The sequence below is a fragment of the Octopus sinensis genome, linkage group LG6, assembly GCF_006345805.1.
Source record: "Octopus sinensis linkage group LG6, ASM634580v1, whole genome shotgun sequence".
Classification (NCBI taxonomy): domain Eukaryota; kingdom Metazoa; phylum Mollusca; class Cephalopoda; order Octopoda; family Octopodidae; genus Octopus; species Octopus sinensis.
Window position 1 is genome coordinate 25,234,791 of NC_043002.1, and position 20,981 is coordinate 25,255,771.

General features: G+C 31.6%; 1 protein-coding gene across 38 annotated transcripts in view; it reads right to left on the reverse strand.

The window, feature by feature from the left end:
• The window catches only part of LOC115212820 (cytoplasmic dynein 1 intermediate chain 2), an 82,041-nt gene that overhangs the window by 31,138 nt on the left and 29,922 nt on the right, over positions 1-20,981 (reverse strand). For 8 of the 38 annotated variants that reach the window (XM_036503760.1, XM_036503756.1, XM_029781553.2 and 5 more), the window contains 2 exons: positions 13,661-13,699; positions 5,421-5,444 (listed from right to left, as the gene is read on the reverse strand). The exons of 8 other annotated variants lie outside the window; for them this stretch is intronic. In XM_036503760.1, coding sequence (XP_036359653.1) covers positions 5,421-5,444; positions 13,661-13,699 — 63 coding nt within the window. Of the gene's footprint in view, positions 1-5,420; positions 5,454-13,660; positions 13,700-20,981 lie in introns of all 38 variants that reach the window. 22 more of the 38 variants (XM_036503793.1, XM_036503788.1, XM_036503772.1 and 19 more) reach the window with 3 other exon arrangements.

Sequence of the window (20,981 nt, forward strand, 5' to 3'; positions counted from 1 at the left end):
TGATGATTGCTGGTGTCTATGCAGGTGTTTTTTTTTTTGTAGTTATAAGAGGACATGTACATACTTCCTTATTGGTACTCATTTTGTCAACTGAAGGATGAAAAGGTCAGATCAACTCTAGTAGTAAAGCCCTAAGCTAGATATTTAACACTACTTGAGTGATCAATAATTTTAACCAACTTTTAATGTACTGATGATGTTAGTTATTGAAATGAAGTGGCCTTTCTGTAGTTAAACCAGCTGTCACATTGTGACAAACCTTACCAACTTCCCACAGCCTAGGACTCTTCACTTCTCTTAAGCAATTTTTTTATGGCTCCTAAGAGCTAGAGGTATAGACAATCTCTAGACTCATTAGGTAATATTTATTAAAAAAAAAAGGTAATAGAAATTAAGTAAAATATGGCCATGAACCTTATTCATGTGTCAAAGAGACAAGTAAGAAAGAGTAAGGAGACTCAAAACAAAGGCTGATACTGTTAGAAATGGAGATGATAAAGAAGACTTATAAAGGTTATATATTTATAGAACAGAGAAAATGTGACTGTGACAAATTCATGCTATACTTAATGGAATTAGCAGCACCAATTAATAGATTTACTTCAAATAAGGACTGAAACTACATTGCTGGTGCAGGTGGTTTCTATGAGGCTGTCTTTTGTTCTCTGCAGTGGGATTGCTTCTTAAGTTAATAACATGCACCAAAGTAAATTCAGTGGGATTTGAACTTGGAATCAAGTTAAACACTGTATTGAGTCCATTACTCTACTGTCCAAATTATCTTCACTAACAATATATTTATGAGAAATAACTTATTCGAAATAACATGCCATTTCCTCTCTTCTGTATAACGTTACATCCTCATGGCTGAGTAAATAAAGTAAGATTTTAAAAGAATGATATGAGGTACAAGACCAGCAAATTTGTGGGGAACATGCACCATTGATCCCAGTACTTGAATGGTACTCCATTTCATTGGCTCTCAGAAGGATAAAAGGCCAGACTTGAATTCAGAACATTAAGGGTCAAAAGTAATTCTGCAAAGCATTGTTTTCTGACACTAATGATTATGCCAATAAACACACTGATTCATTTTGAAGAGAGAAGATACATTTGCTAGTATTTTATCTATCCAAGGATGATGAAAAGGATGTATAAATAACTGAATGTAGAACTCTGGGGTATTAAACTAGATATTGTGAGCTAAAATATTCACTGAAATGATGATGATGATTTATTACATCTACACAAGGAGGAGGAGGATGAGTATATGCAATCAATGAAGTTGAATTCAATATACGACTTGTACTTTGCCAACCTTAGAGGAATGAAAGGCAAATTTGACCCTATCAACATAAGAACTCCACATGTAGACAGTAGGAATGAAATATCATATTTAATGCACTGCTTCAATATTTTTGACACTTCATCACCATTATTATTATTGATTAATGAAATTTTATTCCCAAAGTTATTTTAGTAAATTCTCTTATATTATCTTTTCCTATCTCATAGTTTAAATTTTTTTAAATGTGGCTTTTTAAATTTCATTAATTTTTAAATTAAACAAAAATATTGAAATGAAAATATAAAATTTTGCAACTTAAAAAGTTACTCTATGTCCAGACAAAATGTTTTAGTAAATGTTACAGAAAGAATATTTTGCAGTAAAAAAAAATATGTGAAAAAAATAAAAATCAGTGAATCAAAATTCAAAGATATACAACATATACAGGAGTAAAATGTAAACTTATGTTAAAATAATACCCAACTGCTAAAACAAACTGATTTCTAACTTTTTATTACTTTTTATCAATATGTACACAAGCTGAAAATATCTAAGGGATCCAGCAAAGCATAACAAACGAAATCTTCGATGAATCTTGTACATAGTCACTGCTTGTGATGGAAAAGTCACAACTTCTGATAGATGGTAACCGATTTTGTATCTAGTTTCAAATCTTCAACAGTTTATCAAGCAAAACAAGATATTATCCACTCCTTATTGATTCAAGACTGTTGTTGAGTTATTTTTAAAGGAAAATAAGCTGGTAGTTAAGGAATCAATATTCAGATATGATAGTAAAATTATATTCAAGTCAGATAAATAAAGTTGTAGCTATGTAGCCTGAGAGGAATCAATAGATATGTTACTAATCAATTATAAATAGCAAAATGGCAATGAAAGATTCAAGGAACACTGGGTGCAGTATGGCTCAATGATTAAGACATTCATAGGCAACTGTAATTTTTATAACTTCAGATTAACCCATACTTAGTGACTGAAACTGGGTAGATGAAAACTGAAGAATCTTGCTGAGTGGATTGTACCTGTAATTTAAAAGGTACAGCCTAGCATACTATATCACAATGATTCTACTCTACAATGCTCAGTTATTTTCATTAATTCGGGAACGGATAATTTGGTCAGCAGAAAAACTGCATCCTCATTGAAAGACAGCAACACCCCGGCTCGAAACGTAAAAGACTTTTTCTATTCCTGAGCGTTATACTAATACATCTGTTTGTTTTGTACACCATCTGTCTTCATCTTTTGTTTTTTTCATAAACTCTCCCTATATATATATATATATATATAGAGATATATATATATATATATATATATATATATATATAAATTAAGTCAAAATTACAGGACAGCTGCTGAATATGATGTTTCAATATAGTGAGACTATCATCAGAGAACATGAATCTCATTCTTTTATCTTGAGAAAAACCCTTCGTCATCCTATTTGCAGTTTGAAAATGTTATATTCATCATTACACATTGATAATTTCACCTCATCCTGATATATAACACTTATTTTGGAATTACAAATGGAAGGAGGTAATATCTTTCCCAACAACACTAGTACAAGAAACTAAGCCTTCTCAATCAATAACAAAAACCAGAGAGTAAACTGTATTTCCAAAGAGTTTCTAACCAAATCAATGCTCTTCTTATATGTATCTAGCAACATACACACAAAAATATACTTTCTCTGAAAGATTTGTGAATACATTTTTGGAGAAACAGATTACTGAAATCATTGATTAGTTTCAATTTGGCTACTCTGTATTTTTACCCCTCTAGAGACTCTGCAAGTAACATACAACACAGAAGTTTAGACATTTGTATGTGTTCTTGAAGCATGGAAATTGTACAACTTAACAATCTACATGCAGCTTAATGGACTGACCTAAAGAGAGTTATGGACCTTTTCCAAGGATATATCTGGAAAGATCACAAACCATGGCCAAGTTACAAATTCAGAGATTTCCAAACGAAACTAAACTGATTTTTTTTTTTTTTTGATAAAACCTATTCTGATAGGGAACAGATGTGTACTTCACAAGGGACAGGTTTATGTATTGCCACACCACCAATATTATATATATATCCCTCCTGTATTGAGAAACAAAAATGATTTTAAAATGATGAGTTGGTTCTGAGTGCTGTTAAAAGGGTGCTTTAATAATGATGTGGAGTAAGAATATTCACAAAAACTGTATAATTTCCTGGCACTATATATGAAACGATAGTTTCATAGCAATACTTAATATTCATGCAGTTCATGGTAATGTTGAATTATATTATAAAACTATTTGGATTCCTGGCTATGTGTAATAATAAAATTTATAAGACTGCACAGTTTCATGGTAGTAATCAAATACAGCTCTATGGCAATATGCAATAATATTTGTGAACCTGAATAAGTTCAATGAAGCACTCTCTTAAGAAAAACTCAAATTTGATATCTTTCATAAAATAAACCTTAAAGTTGCTTCTTTTTTCTTTATCTTTCCTCGCTGTTGTCAACAAGGTTGTTATTATATAAAGAATAATAACAACATTGGCAAAAATAAACAAACAAAAGAACAAAGAAAATAAAACAAGATAGAGGGGATAGTGAACTTAAATTTTACAACAATTACCAAATTAATGAATGGAAAAACCAAAAAAAAAAATAATACTAAATAAATATACTGATGGCATTTTTCTCTCTCTCTATAAACTTCCAAAGATATGTAATTTATTATAAAACATTGAACAATATCTTACAGGTAGAATTTCAAAAATATTTTATTGAAAAAAAAAAAAAAAAAAAGGAGAGAATATCCAGAACTGTTGAGTTAGCTGAAATTAAAACAATTCTAAAATATGCAAAAATTAATTTATACATCAAAAATTGACAGTCTACCCTTAGTTTCACTCATGACTATTCACAACTGTGAAGAAGAAAAAGAGACCTGCAAGATTATAAAGGTTATATGAATGTAACACATGTTACAAAGAGTTGAGTGTTTAGCATAACTGTAAACTAAATTTCATGACAAGGCAAAACTCAGAATAGACTGTCAACTTTCAATATAATAAACATATCTATCCACTCTCCATATCAGATAATGTTTGTACTATGTAAAATATATTTCTATTTATATTTCAAAACTCTTACACACACACATTTTTTATATATATATACATATATATATATACACATATATATATATATATATATATATATATATATACATATATATACACATATATATATATATATATATATACATATATGTATGTATGAAGTAAAACTTCACATATGGAAAATGAAACTGTATAAAAAGATAATATTTGAGAGTTCAAAGATTGAGCTAGCACTACTCTAAAACCACATTTCAGCTGTTCAGCAACACATCACAACCAACAAAAATACAAGAAAAAAAAATCAAACCACATAGTGAATATATGTGTTAGCATGTGTATGCATGTTTAGGTATGTGTATGAGTATATATATAGATATGCATGTATGTATGTATATATATATATATATATATATATATATATATTATATATATATATATATATATATATATATATATATATATATATAATATATATATATATATATGTATGTATGTGCATATATACGTGTATATATATATATTATATACATACACACACATATATACACACACACATGCATACCCACATACAATCATTTGCACAAAACAAAAACTTGTTCAAAGAAACACAAAAAAGGAGATGGGAATCATTCCATATTGGTGGATTTTACCAGAGGATAAGGCACAATGGAGATACGATTTACAGAAAAATTACCCATAACAAACTAGGAATTACCATGGAAACGTATATACACATAGAAAGAAAGACAGAAAGAGAGAAAGAAAGAGAGAGAGAGAGATGTATGTCACTGACAACATCTGGAAGGTGCGTTTATTTGGGCAGTTTTGCAGGCGCTAATTATGATCAACGTCTAGGTTGGCAGTGATGAAAAAAAAAAGAAAGAACATATGTAGAGGGGGGGTTGTTGTTATTGTTGTTATTGTTTTTAAGATGAGGCATGCTCAACAAGCAGGAGGAACGAAGAATTCATCCCTAGGCCAGAAATTCACTTACCGTAATAATCCCATGGTCCCCGAGCTTCAATGTCAGCAAAGTAAAATGATAGACAAAATCAAAAACAAATGCCACATAAGAAACTAAGTTGATAAGCTTTTGGTTTAGTATTTTTGCTTTTATAGATATTTCCATATCTTTTTTTAATTCATCTCTAATGAATAAGAGTTTAATTTAATTAGATAAATATAAATCTTAAAAATTCTCCTACAACTAAACCCAGTCAACTGTCTTCTTTAAATATATATGTTACAATAAATAACAATAATAATTCCACCAGAGATGGGAGCATCCCATCAACAGCCATAATCTAGCTTTCATCATGATTTCAGTACTTTTTAGTAATGTCACTCCCAACAGGGGTGCCTTGTATCCTGAGGCTGCCTGGAGAATCCACAAAATTCATAAAATATGGCTTATGTGTGTGAGTGTGCGTGCATATGCTTGAAATGAGTTACTATATACGAGATAAGAACACTTAATACTGCTTTGGTAGAGTTTAATTTAACAACCAAAAGCTATGATTCAAATACTTCAGACAGTTACAATTTATTTCATGGCATTACACTAGGGCATCATTATGCAGTATAATATAATTATATAAAACAAATTTTTATGATCCTAGATATTTTAATCCTAGCTTTTAATCATTATAACTTCATACTACTATAAAAATTAGCTTTATTTTCTTAGCTTTTTATCATATTTTGCAGTATCTATCTATACTTCTCGAGTTTTCCTTATGTACCTGCTTCAGCTATAGACACATGTGATTTCAGTCTATATCTGAAGAATGAGATTGATAAGAAAGATCAGGAAACAATAGATGAACAAACACAGGTGCTTCCAGAAGATCCAAAAATGTTACATCAAGATTTTTTATAATGTTTGAGTTGTTCATTTGTACTTATTTATTTTGGCCAGTCATGCAGCATGAAACAGAGATGCAGGCAAGAGCATATGTAAAGGAATTCATTTTTGTAGTTGAATACCTTCACAACCATTCCAAGTTTGTTAAGAATATATAATTACTCATCAAATCGTTATATTCAAAGCAGTGTAATCTCCTGGTTATTTTCAATTATATACTAATTATTTTCCATTATTTTGTCTTTTTTTTTCTTGTAGACTTATATCAATTTGAATTTATCTTTTACTTTTGTGAATTTTCACATATTACATTTTTTAAATGAATGATATTTTTTATATTCTTTCATAAAACCATTTTCATTTTGTTATAAAACTGATTAAAATTTTAAATTAAAGCATAAAGTTTAAAATTTCAAATAATAATAATAATGTTTTCTAATAATAAATCATAATTAGCCAATTAAAAACAAATAAAATCCAAGCCCACAAATTTAAATTTTCATTACTTATTTAAATACTTTGAATAAAAAAATTAAAGGAAAGCAAAATATAGAATATACAATAAGCAAAATGATAAACAAAGCTATATGATTTGTACAATATGGACACACACACAATATATATATATATATATATATGTATATATATATATATATATATATATATATATATTATATATATAAAGCACAAACACACAAATATATAAACATCTAGATTAGCATGAAAGGTGTGAAGATATGAACGACAAATGCAGATCAAATAGGAAACAATAATCAAATAAGAAAAGTATAATTAAGATATTAATATCATTATGTCCAACCATAATGTCATTAATTTTTTGTTCTTGTTGGTATTGTTTTTTTACCTTTCCAATCAGCAACAAAACTAATACACCCAGACTCAAACCATTTTCATAAAAACATCTTAACTACAAAATGAAATATTATAATAATAATAATAATAATAATAATAATGAAGATGATGATGAATAACAGTAATGAATGATGATGATGATAATAATAATAGTAGTAATGGTTTCAAATTTTGCCACAAGGAAACTACTCTGGGGGAGGGTATGAGTTGATTACATCGACCCCAGTGTTCAACTGGTACTTATTTTATCGACCCTGAAAGGATGAAAGGTTAAGTCAACCTCAGCAGAATTTGAACTCATAACGTAGCAACAGGCAAAATACTGCTAAGCATTTCATAATAATAATAATAATGAACAATGAAGAATGATAGTTTTAAATTTTGACACAAAGCCAACAATTTTGGGGGAGAGGCTTTAGTCAACAGCATCAACCCCAGTACTTTGCTGCTACCTTATTTTAATGACCTTAAAAGGACAAAAAGCAAATTTGATCTCAGTGGGATTTGAAATCAGAACATAAAGAGTCAGATTAAATGCAGCAAGGCACTTTACCCAAAACTCAAGTGATTCTGCCAATCTACTACTGTAAAATAATAATGTATTAGTCATGTGTACTAAATATTAATCATTCAGCACTATCATTTTCATTTACTAACATCCCATATTTTCCTTATAACTCACCTTTTCATTTTCTCTACAAGGTGTATCAGAGTTCCTTCAAGGACCACTCATAACATAATTTTTTTTTTTTTAAATCATTATCATTTTTTGTTATTTTTAAATGCAGCACCAATAATTTTGTCAAACATTAAGAATGGTCTGGTGTTCTCAGGATATGGCTGCAGGTATGGCTTTCTATTACTGGTAGATCAGTGATATAATGATGGTAATCACAATAGCTTCTCTCATTGGCACAAGACCACATAACTATAGAAAAGGAGTATTGTCTTCAGATCAATTCCAGAGTTATAAACTGACAAAGTCCATGCAAGCAGAACTTCAATTTGTTTCATATTTAAGCTTGAAAGTATGGGGTTATTTCATTGAAGAAGAAATGATAACCGGTAACTTTGTGACATTCATGCCTTTCACAAGCAATACAAGTGATAGCAAGAATTGAAACTAGGTCAATAGGTTCGTTCACTTCTTTATGATGGTAAGCAGAAATGTAAAGAAATTATTTTTAATATTTTCCCCATTATTACACAACAATAAATTGTTATTAGGTATTCCAAATCAATTTTTTTAAAAGGAGGACACAGTCTACTTGACAGCAGCTTTCTAGAATATTTCATCAAGAGCTGAAGAATGAAAGATACAGTTGTCTGATGGTTCTGAACTCAGAACAATAAAGCTTAAAATATCACAAAATGACCATTCCATTCTGCCTTACCACAATTTCCATTAAATTCACAAACCTAATTAAAAACACTTAAGATTATAACTGTGAGAGAATCTAATAATGGTAGCTTTAACGAACTCATCTATTGAGTGCTAGTAATAAAATTATAAATTCAATAAGGAACTGATTTTTCTGAAATCAATTCCTCAGTTCATGTTATATCCACATCAGTGGGGAGTAGGGGTGTATGTGTGTGTGTGTGTGTGTGGATATATATAATGAAATTTGTTTTTTCCAGGACTTAAATTTTATCTGATGGTTTATTCAAAACAAATTTTATAATAAATTTGACTTTACCTCCAACACAGTCCTTGTGTCAATAAATGTCTTTGTTATTCTTAAACTTGTTTCAACTTGCACCTTAAATTAACCTGCTAATTCATACATGACATTAAAGATGATGTGTATACAGATGACTGCCCTCACAGTACCATGTTTATTACAACCAAATTAATTTACTGTATGACCATCTTTATGAAACAACTTCCAGAAAAACAAAGAATGTTTGGATATCATTATTATAGCTATATTTAAGTGAGAAGAGGGCAAATAACACTGAATCTTATAAAATCTACAAGTTCAGTTGAATAAACAATATAACTAACCAGCAAAACAGTAGAAGCTATAAACAGAAATTGTTAGGAACATTGCAGAGAAGTTTCTTTTGCAAACAGAAATCTATATTCAATGTATAAATGTGGAGAGGATATAGCTGCTGAGATGACTGCTACAGGTGAGTGCTGCTGCTCAGTTAAGCAGCCCAAAGAGGATGTGCTAACCTTGAGGACAAAGGTTAGATAGCATATGCTGCAATATTTTAGCCATGTTATCAGAGTTCAGATCCTCTGTATCCACAGCCTTAAGGCCAGGTAGACGAAAATGACTTGTAGGCAATGAAGATGAAGAGTTGACTGTATCAGAAACACCCTACCGAAAAGGATATAGCACAGGACAACAGTATATGGCAAAAAGTGATGATGGTGTCTAAAGTCCCTGATCCTTAGATATGAAGATGGGCATATTCATTCATATGTTGGCATACACAAAGACAAATCTGTGGATGTAAACTTGCTGAGGAGCCTACTCCAGTGCTAGATGAGAAGGGAACCTTCAGATACAGAAGGAACAAGAACTAAATCATTTTTATCATTCAACAAAAGGCCATATTTGTGACAAGTAATGCTGACAATAAACTATTGTCTACTATACATAATAAATGTGTAACTTTCCAAATGCAAAATGATAGACTTGTTATATTAGAGAATGAACCAGTCCAAATATTGTGACAATATCAGGTTAAAAGTCAGTAAAATTATAATCATAGTTCAACAAAATACTTCCTTAACTCAAAGATAATGCTGTATAACTTGGGGAAACAGCAGTACTAGTGTCCAAAATATGACTATTATAAATATCTCTCAATAGATATATTTTGTAATGCAACACATGATTGAAGGCCTGCATCAAATAGTAATCCAAAGATTTTCCTAGTAACTGACATTGTGCAAGCACAGTGAATAAGGGTGCTGTTTAGCCCTAGGTCGGCCCTGATTGAGGAGTTCTATGATCGAAGGCATTCCAGAACCATGTGTGTGTGTTTGTGTTCAAGTAATGTGCATTTAGAACCACATTATATAGCCTTCATCCTATAAGACAGTAATGAAATTTGAGAAATTTAGCAGCTATTTCTAACAGATCAAGTAACCCTACTGAGTATCCCACATTCTCTAGTAAAAGCTAAATATAGGAACAACTAAATACATTGTGATGGTGTTAAGTGGCAGATATTGAAATAAGAAAAATAAAAGGACTTTCATGATAGGGTAGGGAGAAATAAATCCTTTGTATAATATATTCATGTCCACTCTGTAGCAAACTAAATTCAAAAGGTGAGAAAAGTCACAAGAAACAACTTCAGAATCTAACTAGTTTTAATTAACAGTTGAAGACTGGCAAAGTCAGACAAGATTCTAAACAGGATGTTGAGGATGCAAACCTCTATTTTTCAAAACTTTCAAACAATGGTAATAATTCTTTTTACAATAGGACCAATAATAATGATTATAATAAAACCAATAGTAGTAGTAATAATGATAGTTTTAAAAAATTTTCTTTTTATTATGATATATAAAGAGTAATAATAATGGTTTTTGATTTCGGCACAAAGTCAGCAATTTTGAGGTAGGGTATTGCCCGATACAATTGACTTTAGTAGTAGACTGGTACTTAATTTTATTGATCCCAGAGGGATAAAAGCTGAGAATATATAAATCCAGACAATAGTCATCATCTTGCTACTATAGGCACAAACCTGAAATTTTACGGGGAAGGAGATAGTTGATTGCATCAACCCCAGTGCTCAACAGGTACTTATTTTTATCAACCCCAAAAGGATTAAAGCAAAGTTGACCCCACAGAATTTGAACTTAGAACATAAAGATGGACAAAATGCATAGGGCATTTTGGCCAATATGCTAATGATTCTGCCAGCTAGCCATATTCATAATGATAATTATAATATTGGCATAAGGCCAGCGATTTCAAGATAGGGGTTGAGTTGATTACATTGGCCCCAGGGCTAAACTAGTACTTATTTTATCGACCCCAAAAGGATGAAAGGCAAAGTTGACCTCGGCAGAATTTGAACTCAGAATATAAAGACAGATAAAGTGCTGCTAAGCATTATGCCTAGCATCCTAACGATTCTGCCAGCTAATGATGACTAATAATGAGTTCTGAAAAAAATATTGGTTTCATATACTGAAACAAAATGATAATTATTATTTCTAATTTTAGGTTGTTTTTTTCCCCCCCTAATTTTGATTATTTTTAATTTAGGCACAAGGTTAGCAATTTTGAGGAGAGAAAATTAGTTGATTACATTGATCTCAGTAGTTAATTGGTACTTTTTTTTATCAACCCAATATGATGAAAGCAAAACTGATCTTGGTGAGATTTGAATTCAAAAGGTAAAAGGCCATAACCAAAATATTTGTCCAACACACTAACAATTCTGCCAATCTACTGCTCAAACAATAATAATTTCTAAAAGATATGAAGCTTCAGAGTTTCAGAGGTGACAAAATGCTAAGTTCAGACATTCAAGCCTTCTCCTAATGTGTTGGTAATGCTAAAGAATTACATCAGAGGGAGGACAACATGCCTCGGAATTAGTTCATCAAGAACTTAGCACCACAACAGATCTGTATTTTGTCTCTTTTCTTTCCTCACATGTCTGATAAACTTACAAGTGAGTATGACCTGGTAACATGTACCATGCTTTTGCTAACTGTTTTAAGTAACTATGTGATCACAGACACTCTCTTGACTCTCCTCTCCTATCCTTTAATCCAGTATGAACATCAAGGCTGTGACAGAGGGAAAAAGAAACAGACATGATTGGAGCAATACGAAATGCCTTGTTCAAAGACACAACATGCCATCCAGCCCAAGAATCAAATCTGCAACCTTACAACTATGAACCCAATACCTAACCATTAAGCCATGTGCCTTTTCCTCTTTGTTACACCTTTTGGAAAGATTTATCTATCTATCTATCTATCTAAATATATATCAATGATGATGATGATGACAATATATATATATATATATATATATATACACACATACTTATATATTTACAAAAGAAATTTAAGACTGACTCAACAAATAATACAAAATATACATCTGATTAATAATTAAATATATTACAGTCATACAAATGTTTAAGTACATCAGTCATACTGAAATACTTGCACAAAAGGTTTTTAATTATTAATCACTCAGTACCAGTGGTTCCCACTCCTAAGAAATGCTTGATCAATTTTTGCACCCACATAAAAGTGGGAAAATGAAAATGTAAAATTTCTCAGAGGTTTTTATTTTACTCTTTAAACTGGACCACATATCGTATTGTGGGCGAACAAACTGAACTAAAGAAAAAAGTTTTCATTCTGTGCACAAAATCCAAATGTAAATTGAGCAATTAAAACAAACTATATGCAGCAAAATTAATTACAATTGTGAACATAGAAAGGTTAAATGATTTTAAGTTCTTGGTATTATCAACACTTAAAATCATTTTTTAGAAGTTGGTTAATAATTTTATTTTAAAGTTATTTTAATAAAGTATTACTTTGCCTCCATTTTACCCCACTCCCACCCTTCTGCAATTCTATCTTATATCCCTAGTGTATGGGCACTCTTGATTGAGAACTTGTGATGAAAAAGAAGCATTTTTTAAATAAGGGTTTTGAAAGAGAATTCATAAAAACTAAAAATATTTTTTTTTTTAATAATCTGATTTGAAAATATTAACTTTTGAAACCACCTGAACTATATAACAATTCTTTCTCTTTTATATGATATAAAATTCCTTCAGTTCACGTTTTATTTTGCTGAATAAAAAAAATGTGACAGCTCAACAAGAAAAAAATTATCAAAACAAAACATTAAATATACTATTATGAGGCTTAGGAATGCTGCAAAGTAGTTTTAAATATTAAATCAAAATAAAACTATCATATTTTCTGATAAATTCCTCTGCCAAAGCAACTGAACAGAATGATACAATGACTGATGAGTAGTATATTTGTGTATAACAAACTTTGGAATGACATGTTTCAGTGATGATTGAATGAAAGAACAAAAACAAGATAACAGGTATTCATGCTGAAGAAGCGAATAGTTTCAGGACTGATGTCGGATGCAATGAAATTCATGAAGCATAAAATAGGTAAGTTATCATAGCAGCAAACATGTCAAGATCATAGCAGTAGTTGGACATGACACTAGAAAAAAATAATAATAGTTGTTAATAATATTGAGTATACTAACTACTGGTATTTTAGAAATAAGTGAGTAATTAATTTATTAAGAGAGAATACTAGATTATGTACAGCATCACATCTGAATAAGAGAATCTAGAAAGAGGGGGAAATGGAGCATAAGAATTTCACTAGCTAATATATTAATTAGTGAAGGTGAAAAAGTGGAGTCGCCAGCGTAGTCAGTAAGATGAAAAGTGGGTGGGACTGGGGGCAATTATGTAAAAAGAAGTTGAAATCCCTGAAATCACATGTAACAGTCACTCACTGTCGTCGTTTTCAAGACGTGCATCCACTTGGGGAAAATCTGGAAAGCAGCAGCAAATTTAGGGGTTACATTGTTATTCGTAATGGTTAACCACAAACAGAAACAGAGTTTCATGAAAATTGTTAAGAAAAATAACAAGTAAAATGGAAAGAGAGAAAAAATAATTTTCAATAAAAAGGTTCTGCTTCTTTTAAAACAGGAAAAACCTGGTTTATTTCTGCCTTTTCTCTGATGTTCTTTTGGAGCAGGAAAACGTGATTGAAGATTGAAATCAAACACTAGTTATAAGCAATATCTACTTTTAATTAGAAAAAAATTAAAATAAAATCACAACAAAAGTCCAAAACATAAGAGACTTACTATCAATGAAATTGCATCTTAAATGCAGAGAACTTAACATCTTAAATTAGACTAAATATTGTTTAATTTTTGATTGATAAAATACGGTAAAAACAGAGACACCACTACAACTATACTGCCTTAAATAAGTCACTTCATTGGCACCTTCACATACATTGATTTTCTTAGATTAGCTGATAAAGAATTTGGGGAATTACATAAGAAATTAAAAATATTTTGGTATTGAAATAGAGAATTCACATTAAAGAATTATAAAAATCATTTTAACAGAGAGAATATCAAATGATGTGAATTCCAAGACTAACACGAGAAAGCAATTCCTTATGAGAATCAGAGAACTTAAAATATCACATTACAATGACATGAGACCACACACACTCTTTTCGAGGGAGGGTATAATCAATTAAAACAACCCCAGTATTCCACTGGTATTTATTTTATTGAGGATGAAAGGGAAACATGTAAGATTTGAACTGAAAATGTAAAAGGCCATACTGCAAGGAATTTTGTCTGACAATCTAATGCTATCCATTGTGATGGTGGTTCTACTGTAGGCACAAAGCCAGAAATTTGGGGGAGGAAGGGGTTTGTTGATTACATTGACCACAGTACTGACTAGCACTTAAGTGTATCAACCTCAGAAGAATGAAAAGCAAAACCAACTTTGCCAGAATCTTCATCTCAATACAATCCTACCAATCCACAGCTTGGCACCCTCAAAAAGTGTTTTCTACTATAGCCCCAGGCTAGCCAATGCCTTGCGAGTGAATTTGGAAGATGGAGACTATGTGGAAATGCACAATATATGTGTGTATGTATATACATATCTATATGCGCAGGACCATGACCCTAATGCCTGACAACCAGTATTAGTTTACTACACCTCAGTAACTTAGTGGATCAGCACAAGGGACCAACAGAATAAGAACCAGACTTAAATAAGTACTGGGGTCAATTTGCTTGACTAAACCCCTCAAGGCAGTACCCCAGCATGGTCACAATCCAATAACTGAAACAAGTAAAAGACAAAGGTAAAAATAAACTAAAACAATATTCCAAACATCCAAAAATTGTAATCTATTTGCAGGTAATATTCTATTGATAGAGTAGATGACAGAAGTGGTAAAATGAATCATTCCAATTAGTTTAAAATACTACAGGGGAAAATGCTATAAAATAACATGTACATATATATATACATATATATATATGTTCACATATTAACACACACACATATTTTTGCACGTACACACACATAGTGATTTCCCTGCAATATAACCATAAATTAAAATAAAAATCTCTGGAGAGTGAGCTTTTCCAATACGAGCCTCATTAGTTACAAAATGAGAGTCAAAAATTAAAATAAAGTAAAAGTAAAATAGAGAAATAAATTGTAATTAAATAAAAAAAGATCAATATTCTTAAAAATATATATATAATCAATCTAGGAGAGAATCCAAAAATTAATTTTTATTAATGCTGAAAGAAGAAATATATACACCTATATACATATTATATACATACATTCACACACACACATATATATATATATATATAACTGTGTGCACTCACTAGCAAGTTGGAAACATACACTCATGCTTACTTGCTTTTTCCAACAGATGATTAACAATATTAAATCTGAAAAAACATTTTATATATATACCACATACATACACATACAGTCACACACACTGTATATACTTGAATAAAATCCATCTTTTGCAAAAGTCATATCTCTTTTTGGAATTTAAAAACCTGAAATTTTCTATGTATCACAAGCAAAAAAAAAACAAAACAAAAAAAAAACCCAGTCAATTCTAGTATTTCCAAGTTAGCAGACCAACAGTTGTTTGTCGAGGGATTTTCCTGTATGTATATGTTCTGATAAGGAAATCAACCCCATCGCCTCCATTGTCTTTTGATGGACGAGTCACATAAATGTTAAGTGATGGATGTCTACAACTCATTAACTGAGAAGCGCTACAATTACTATAACATCATTAGTGTGATCCAAAATATAATTTTAGCATCATTTATATAAACTAGATCATATGCATTAACCAGTACAAATCATTGTAATTCATTTTTTTCTTCTTTTGCTCATAGAAAATAGATTATTTAGAGCCATTACAAGCCCTCAAAAATTACATCCATGTAATAGTTGATCTCTGAAATTTTAGCTCAAAATTTGATCTAAAAAGCACATTGCATTTTATACAAGTATAAACAGTATGTGTGCATATATATATATATATATATATATATATATATATAAATATATATGAAATCACACACAGAAAAAGTGATGAAGAAATGAAAAAACAAAATGAAAAGATGAAGTAATCATTTTAACTAAGAAGTCATACTAACCATGCAAAATAAACACGCACACATATATGTACATATATATAGCAAACAAGTAGCATACGAAACAGAGGAAACAACAAACATGTAGCTACACAGTGCATAACAGCTGAACAGTATTGAAATGAAGATTATTTTTTTAATGAAAAATTCATTACATAAAGCTCAGGAAGAAATAATGGAAGTAGGGCAAGCTAATAATATCATTTTCTAAAACTGATCTCTGTTTAAAGGAATTACATGTAGCAGAAAAGAAAAGAATAATGAAATTTGTTAAAGGATTTGCAACATATTTCTGTGTGTGTGATTAAAGTGTTAAAACTTCATTATCAACAACACGGTAAGGAATGAGGTGGAGATTGGACAGGGTGGATTTCACTAAACGAGCTATTTTACTCATAGGGAAAGCGCATCAAAGTGTGAGTGTGTGTATGAATGCATGTATGTATATATATATATATATATTATATATATACGTATACATACATACACACACACAGATATATATATATATATATATATACACACATACACATATGCATACAGATACATATCTGTATACATATATGCATGTATATACATATATGTATATATAATATAAATAATATATAAATATATGCATATATACATACATATATGTACATACCTACATATATATATGTATATATACATGCATATATGGGTACAGGACATCAAAAAAATGTTGAAAACAATGAGAAACGAAAACATAAAAACAAAAACAGGGGAACAAACTTTTTTTCAAACAATGAAAAAAACAAACAGAGAAAAGAATATTCTCCTTCTTCAGTTGTCCCCGTTTGATCTACTCCACGTTTCAAAGGCAAGGACAAGACACGACTTCATTGAAACAGTCCTTCCCGCAAAGCAAATTAAATAAAATTTGGAATGCGGAGGGTGAAAATGGTAACAAGAACAGGAGAATGAGAACAAAACAGTAAAATCATACGGTATGGCTGTTAAGCCGAGACGATAGAAAAAATATTTTTGAATGCTAAGAGAATGAGCTTATGAAGGAAACAGTATAAGCACGTCTTTTCTTTATGAAGGTTGTGGGCAGAAAGACAGATTATCTTTCGTCACGTGTCAGTGACGAGTGAGTCGAGGAGGAGGGAACGGTGTAGAGGAGAGAAGAATAGGGAAGGGTGGGAGAGAAAACCAGAAAGGATGAAGAAAAAGAGAGGGAGAGAGATAGACAGAGAAGAGATAGTAAAGGTAGAAGAGTGCGCATCATAATTATTAGGATAAAACTTACTTGGAAAAGGATGCATGGCGTTCGATCATATAATAATATAAATAATATATAAATGTATGCATATATATATACATATATGTATATATACATGAATATATAGGTACAGGACATCAAAAATACGTTGAATACAATGAGAAATGAAAACGTAGAAACGAACTGTTTTTCGAACAACGTAAAAAACAGAGAAACAGGATATACATCATAAAGAATATTCCCCTTCTTCAGTTGTCCCTGTTTTGTTTTTTTTTTTGCTGTAGTTTCAGCTCAGAGCTGCAGCCATGCTGATGCACCGCTATTTTGCTACACTGTTATTACTGAGAGCCTCCTTCAATATGTTGCACTTGCTGAAGAATGGAGTTTGATATAGCTACCCTCATTTGCACCTCTTGCCTTGATGTAGGTTCATCTGGGACTTTCGACAGGAAGAGGTCCAGCTTTGATTTAAAAATGCCTACATCTACTTTGTGCAGGTTCCTCAGGTTGATGCAGTAACTGGTCCTGAAGCACGATGGCTTTGCTGAGATCTTTGGCACTATGCAGTGTCGTCCCATTCTGGCATTGGTGTAGCTTTCAATGCCAAAATTTGGCACAATTCCTTCCAGGATGTTCTCGACGTATATTACTGCATACCTCTCCTGCCTTCTCTCCAGGGAATAGAGTCTTAGCTGTTTCAGCCTTTCCCAGTAGCTGAGCAGTTGCAAAGGGATGATCTTCTTTGTGAATCTTCACTGGAATGCTTCAAGGTCCGCTGTTAATTTCAGACTGTTGGGTGACCATAGCTGTGAGCAGTAATCCAGGCAGCTGAGGACAAATGTCCTCCAGAGGACCATCACGGTTTCCTTATCTCTGGTTCTGAATGTTCTTAGGATCCATCCAGCCAGTCCTCTGCACTTTGTCGCCATCCTGGTAATGTACACTTGGAATGAGGTATCATCACTCATGTCAATACCCAGGTCCCTCACTGATTTAGGCTCTGGGATTGAAATTCCCTGTGGACCAGTTTCATTTTCAGTTTTGTATGCTGGTAGCACAGGGCTTGGAATTTTTCAGCATTAAACTGCATTTTATTATCCTCAGCTCATCTGTAAATTGAGTCCAACTCCTATTGCAGATGTGCAACATCGCTGGGGTTCTGTATTTTCTGCGAGATTTTCATATTGTCTGTGTAGCTTGCCAGAGTGGCTATCCAGGTTCTTGAGGGCATATCTTATGGAAAGGATGTGTTCCGATGGTCAGACAATCCATCTGTTGTCAACACCTATTAAAAGGAGGACTGGGCATGCCGTGGTTGATGATGCACAGACGCGCGTTGAGACTGCAATATCTTGGGCTCTACGTAGACGACAGTGAACAGGTGTGGTCGCTTTCCTACAACTCGTCTCCATGACCGAACTGCAGTCGTGGATCAAAAAGAGGCCGAGGAAGGGTGAATGGCACTGTGAGTGTCGTGTTGCTCTCAAGCAACTATGCCGTCCCAGGTCGACCTTGAGTGACTTCAACACAACCAAAGCATTCTATAGGGGATTAGTGGAGGGGAGGTACGACGACGACGAGCTCAAGGCAAACCTGGACGTCGAAGAGGAATACCTGACCTGCCTGTTTGAGACGACTTTCGGGCCAGGGCCCATGGACAACTTCCAGAGATCCCTGGCCTGGCAGTGCTACCGAGAAGCGCTACCTGTTCGACATAAGCTCAACAGACACGGCTCGAGATGCAGTCAGAGCGACGAAACTGTTCTGCACGCACTCATACAGTGTTCAACAATTTCCGACCTGTGGGCTTATGTCAAACAACTGCTGTCACGTGTGGGACGAGTCGGTTTATCAGCCGAGTCTATCATCAATATTGTCACACCTCTTTCTTTCAAACGGGAAGGAAGAGCTATTTTCATCATTCTTGTGGCTATGACAAAAGAATGTATCTGGTGGACGTGTCTGAAAGGATTGGAGACAAACACTTTCCTCATATATGTATACATATATATGCATACATATATATATATACATATATATGCATACATATATATATATACATATATATGCATACATATATATATATATACATATATATGCATACATATATATATATATACATATATATGCATACATATATATATATACATATATATGCATACATATATATATATACATATATATGCATACATATATATATATACATATATATGCATACATATATATATATACATATATATGCATACATATATATATACATATATATGCATACATATATATATACATACATATATATATACATACATACATATATATATACATACATATATATACATATATATGCATACATATATATATACATACATATATATATATACATATATATGCATACATATATATACATACATGTAGTATATATGTATTCATATATATACACATCTATGTATATATGTACATTTATAAAAATATAGAATATTATAAATATATGTATATGTATGTATGTATGTATATATATATATATACATCTGTATATATATATGTGTGTATATGTATGAATATATATGTGTGTATATGTATATCAATATATATATATATATATATATTGTGTGTTTATACACACACACACATATATATATAAAGACTATGGGCTGGACAACGAGAAAGCTCAAAATGACAAATGAAACTCCATGGGTGAAATATATTCATTAACCTAATGTACAAATACAAATGTGTTACCTAATATCATCATTTAATTATAAAACCTACTCAACGTAATGACACAGAAACATGCATATTCTTCAATCATTAATCTACAAAAGCTAGATCCAATACTCAGCCTTTCTTAGTTTGGTTTTAATATTTGGAGCTACACCTATTCAATGATTTCTTTTTTTCAAGGTCTGTAAAAATATTTTAGACTCATACTGGATTATGCTAGCCTAACTCACAGCTTCGTCTGAAGTTGAAAACCTGACCAAGAAGACCCCAGACTGAAGACCAGTGTACCTTGAAATCAGAAAGATACATATATCTATAGATATTCAAGACATAAAAATTACACTTGTCATAACTATTTACCTACTTCACCCATGAAGGCTTTTGCATTCTTTCTAACAAATAACCAAAAGACAGATATTCCTCCTCACACACACTGCACTGTGAAAGAATATATCCAAACAAAGGTGTGTTTTTATTTATCAGAGTCCATAAAATGTAAAATTACATAACAATAGTTCGTTCTGAAAACATGGAAATGGTTGTTAGATAACTGGTCAATTCAAGCAGGGGGAAACTTTCACTTTTAAAGAGCTGATAGTGGCCTGTTGTCTTACAGTTGTGCTTTGAAGTATT